Genomic DNA, 5,340 nt, shown 5'->3' with positions numbered 1-5,340 from the left:
GCAGAAAATTATTTGCATTGGCTGTAAAATATGTTAGACCAAAACCTGTGTATATTTGCGTGCAATGTCACGCAAAAATATAATTGCAACCCTGTTTTAGCCGCCATTTTACATAAAGACATATTACGTTGTTAAATTGTTGAGGAAGGTAAGTTTTAAATTGATTTTAAAATTTCTATTTAAATTATAAAGATTTCTTACAGTTTTTTTTTGTTAAAAATGTATGCAGAAGGTGCGCCAATTCACAATAGCCATACATAATAATCATTCTCAATAAATTGACCGAATCAGCCGTTCATATATCACTAGATTCTGCAATAGGTGCTCTCGTGCCCTTGTATATTTCGGTATAATATTTTTGCAATCTGCAATCTTGCAAGAGCAAGCGAATACCCCTATTGCTTTAATAAATCTCGTAGGGTTCAGCCTGCGTTTGCAATGTAAGCGGAAAAAATGTAATTATTAGAACCCTAAAAAATAACAGTATTTCTCCACTATTTAATGAACGTTATTATACATATAAACCTTCCTCTTCAATCACTATATCTATTAAAAAAACCGCATCAAAATCCGTTTTTTAAAGATTTAAGCATACAAAGGCATAGAAAAAGCGACTTTGTTTTATACTAAGTATGTTTCGATTAACGTACAGATTTAAAAAATTAAAAAAAATTGTAGCCGTTAAAGGTTGTTCAATAATCTGAACATTCGTTATAAGTTCACTGCTCAAAGTTGTGTGGATAATACCCCAAAATTTCAGATCAGATTTCGGTCTGGCGACGTCGAGCTCGAAATATTTAATATGTACTTCCTCCCAGTTAAATGTTGCTTAACAAGAAATCACCCGAACATAGTTACTGGGCCACTTTAACGCGTTTGACTCCTACTCTTAGGAGCATGAAGAGGTCATTATTTGATTACAATCACGAAATCGAACAATGCAAATATCAGACTACGGACGCAACAAACTTAGACACGCATTGACTGGCATTCACAGTGGAGCCATTAGCATCTATACTGTGCATGTATATTTGCCTGTTCGTTAAAAATTTTTATTCGAAATTTTTATCACGAAAGCTGAAAATAGTTGAGACTTGATAAGAAAATGAATCTACGAAAATTTCACGCCTCTCGGACCACGCCTTATAGTGCCGATAGAAAATTGTATTGTTAATTGCACGTCACTCATACCCCAATGGTACATTCGCTGAATTATGTATGATACATTACACAAAATTATAATTATTTACAACTTTTAAAAGTTTGTTTTGAACAATTCGGATACATTTTCCTATGTTCTTGTATGCATTGCAAAATATAACCCCAATCACTTTCATTTTTGGTTAGCAATCCACGGTAATCTTGCATTAGTTTTACGGCTCTTTCTGCAGTGTCGCTAACTACTTTTAGAGAGTTTATTATTTTTTTGCCATCCATACATGAAGCCTGCGTCTGCCATGTTTCTGGGTTGAAATCCAAGAAGCTGGTATCTATCTGCAGCCTTGAAAACAATTTGAGACTGTTGGAAGATATGAAATGCTCCATGGTCTCGTCTGTAAGACAATAATTTAAGAATAAAATAAAAATTTAAGAGTATTATTCTCATATTATACCTAACAATTGTCCCATGTCTTGTGAACCTAGAATAAGTTTTTTGCATCCATCGCATCTGCCGGGTTTTTTAAGAGCACTGACCATTTGGACTTTTGTCCCTACTGATAGTCTGTCATCAAATAAGGCTAAAGCGGCTGCTTCCTCTGTCAAATACCATAAATGGTTAGACAATTTTCGCAGTGCAGCATCGCTGGTTGTAAAATCAATGCTTTCATAATATTTAAAACTTTTTATTATATTTAAATCGTCAACGGGAGCAGCAGTAGCGTCGGAGCATTTGAACCAAATCTTAATATAAAATCGCACTATGAAAATGCAGACATCAGCTAGTGCTGCTTTTTGTTCTTCCTGCATAGGATATTGAGCTCGGAACAGGAATATTTTTAAACAGTAAATAGCGCGTGTCCCCGCAAAACTAATACGGTTGTGTAAACTGACGTTGAACAACACGAAAAGCTCCGTCAGGATCGGGAAGGACCTCTCCGAGCCGTTCGATACCAAACGAGGTTTCAGACAAGGCGACTCCCTATCGTGCGACTTTTTGAATCTGCTGCTGGAGAAAATTATTAGAGCTGCAGAACTGAATCGACCAGGTACAATCTTTTATAAGAGTGTACAGCTGCTGGCGTATGCCGATGATATTGATATCATCGGTCTCAACACCCGCGCCGTTAGTTCTACTTTCTCCAGACTGAACAAGAAAGCAACGCAAATGGATCTGGCAGTGAACGAGGCAAGACGAAATATCTCCTGTCATCAAACAAACAGTCGTCGCACTCGCGACTTGGCACTCACGTCACTGTTGACAGTCATAACTTTGAAGTTGTAGATAATTTCGTCTATCTTGGAACCAGCGTTAACACCACCAACAATGTCAGGCTGGAAATCCAACGCAGGATTACTCTTGCCAACAGGTGCTACTTCGGACTGAGTAGGCAATTGAAAAGTAAAGTCTTCTCTCGACGAACAAAAACCAAACTCTATAAGTCGCTCATAATTCCCGTCCTGCTATATGGTGCAGAGGCTTGGACGATGACAACAACCCATGAGTAGACGTTGCGAGTTTTCGAGAGAAAAGTTCTGCGAAAGATTTATGGTCCTTTGCGCGTTGGCCACGGCGAATACCGCATTCGATGGCACGATGAGCTGTGCGAGATATACGACGACATCGACATAGTTCAGCGAATTAAAAGACAGCGGCTATGCTGGCTAGGTCATGTTGTCCGGATGGATGAAAACACTCCAGCTCTGAAAGTATTCGACGCAGTACCCGCCGTGGGAAGCAGAGGAAGAGGAAGACCTCCACTCCGGTGGAAGGACCAAGTGGAGAAGGACCTGGCCTCGCTTGGAATATCCAATTAGCGCCACGTAGCGAAGATAAGAAACGATTGGCGCGCTGTTGTTAACTCGGCTATAATCGCGTAAGCGGTGTCTACGCCAGTAAAGTTTGGCTTGATGCATTGCTCCTGGAGGGCAAATTCGGATTCGTGTATCGCTTTTTATATCCAAGAAGATTAATGTCAGTTCTAAAAGCTCTCGATAGTCTTCTCTAACTAGACTTTTTTTTAATTGTTGTGCAGCAAAATCTGCAATGTCATCGATTACATCGTTAATGCTTTCACGGCAATGTTCATCCTCCATACCACGTTGATATTTTTCCCTGTCAAGCTTTGACAAAGATTTCTTAAATTCTTTAAATAACGGAATATCGGGGCTTGATGTGAAGTGTGGAAGTTTAGCTTCAAACCCTCCTCTCAGTACTATCTCAAATATATGGTGTCGACAAGGGAGATAAAGCAGCTCTCTATAAAGCATTTGCTCTAAGAGCACACAGGCACCACTCAATCGGTCAGTGTTTGAAGCTGTAGTGTCACAGCATAATGCCTGCACTTTCTCCGATACATTCCACTCCTCCAACGCATTATATACTGCTATTGCTTGTTCTTTGCCCGTTGAATTTGACAGTTTTGAAACGGCAAGAAGTTGGTCATGGTCCATTCCTGAAACAACTATTGTCAACCGCTCAGCACTCTTATCATGGACATCTTGATTATAAAATGTATGTTATTTTTAGATGCCTGCCTCTAATCTTTGTAAATAAAATCAAATTTTTACTTACTTAATGATGGCAGCATCTTACCATCCCAATGCACAACAAGGAATGGCGGAAGTGATGATTTAAACTTCTCTTTAATCAGCTCAGCTTGCACAGAGCGCAGGTGTTTTCTTTGATGATAAATTGACGTTTGAGTTATAACCAAGTCGTCAACATTATGGCCAAGAGCTTCTGCAGCCGCTTGTAATATATAAACTGCATTCCGTACACTTACTTGGCATCGATCTAGGACAGAAACTAATTTTGCCGTTATAAAATGTTCTTGGCCTCTCTAGACTACTCTCGATTTCTTCAGTGACGGTATAGCTTCGGCTTGATCACTATCCACTTCGTTTGAATCATCAGAAATACTGCTAAATGATATTTCTCCCGGTTGAATTTTTTGTTCAGCAATATTTCGCTCCCGACGTTCTTCTTCATCATGCCTTCTTTTTTGCCTTTTTTCCTCTGCTTGACATAAATTAAAATCGACGGATCCAAGGTAACCAACACGACCCTGCTGTCTTTGTCCGAGAAGAAAAAGCCTATCTTCTTCAACCTTTACGAGTTTCATAACATCTGCATGCGCAACATCAAATAAATTGTCCAAATTTTTAACAAAATCTTTTTCTTTTTCACGGTAAGAATCACCGGACTTTTTATTATTTTTCTGCAGAAAACGCCACTCGTCATACAATTTTTGCAATTTTTTAGTGCAATGGTGCTTTTCTTTAGTGGGCAAATGAGCCTTTTCCCAAAATATTAGTACTTCTCGAATTACAAGATTTGCACTTTCGCACACAGATAACTTTACTACACGAATATTAAAAAAAAGTACCTGTATCACTTGCTTATTTGATGGTAGTTTCGAGCCCAGAATACTCAAGTTGATCGAACCAACCAAAAATATTTTATTTTTATTTCTTAAATCCATTTCACTTCAAATCACTCTTTCTTGCTTGTAAATATAAACAGAATGAGCTCACCGTAAAATGAGAAACGCCAAAAAGCATTGACGCCGAGACGGTGTAACGGTACTATCTTGCTCATCAAAGAATCATAGTGCAAACAATACCAAAACAATAACGTAAGTGTTAGCAAAAGGCGTCTAGACGAAACGGTAAGTTGTCATCAATTGAGAAATATAGTTTTTGGAAATTGATTTTAACAAAAAAAATGTTTTCTTAATTCAATGCATTGATAATTGGATCTAGTAAGAGACGAAATAAACTCGAATGAATCAATATAAAATAATAATTTGTGAAATGTAAATAATTTTTTGTAATGTATCATACATAATTCAACGAAGATACCATTGGGGTATGACTGACGTGCAATTAATAATACAATTTTCTTTCGGCACTATAAGGCGTGGTCCGAGAAGCGTGAAATTTTCGTAGATTCATTCTCTTATCAAGTCTCAACTATTTTCAGCTTTCGTGACAAAAATTTCGAATAAAATAATTTTCCCATACAAAATAAGAACAGCCTATTGTACTCGTATATATTTAAATGTGCTCAAATTGAGTTTTATTTCACAAGCTCAACAAAATGTTCACCTTTCTGTGGAATTGTACATACAATTTAGTCCTGCAGATGTTCTTAACGGAGGTATTTTTTGCAAAATCACC

General features: G+C 37.7%; 1 protein-coding gene across 1 annotated transcript; it reads right to left on the bottom strand.

Annotated features, from left to right (window-relative positions):
* Positions 1-939: 939 nt before the first annotated feature.
* LOC125779475 (uncharacterized) lies at positions 940-2,117 on the bottom strand. The gene is made up of 2 exons (XM_049460834.1): positions 1,614-2,117; positions 940-1,553 (listed from the first exon to the last, which is right to left on the bottom strand). Exons 1-2 carry the CDS (start codon positions 1,966-1,968, stop codon positions 1,243-1,245), a joined length of 666 nt encoding a protein of 221 aa, XP_049316791.1. The 5' UTR covers positions 1,969-2,117; the 3' UTR covers positions 940-1,242.
* Positions 2,118-5,340: the final 3,223 nt, after the last annotated feature.

The sequence above is a fragment of the Bactrocera dorsalis genome, chromosome 6, assembly GCF_023373825.1.
Source record: "Bactrocera dorsalis isolate Fly_Bdor chromosome 6, ASM2337382v1, whole genome shotgun sequence".
In the NCBI taxonomy this organism is placed as follows: Eukaryota; Metazoa; Arthropoda; class Insecta; order Diptera; family Tephritidae; genus Bactrocera; species Bactrocera dorsalis.
This window is presented reverse-complemented; position numbering and strand designations above follow the sequence as displayed.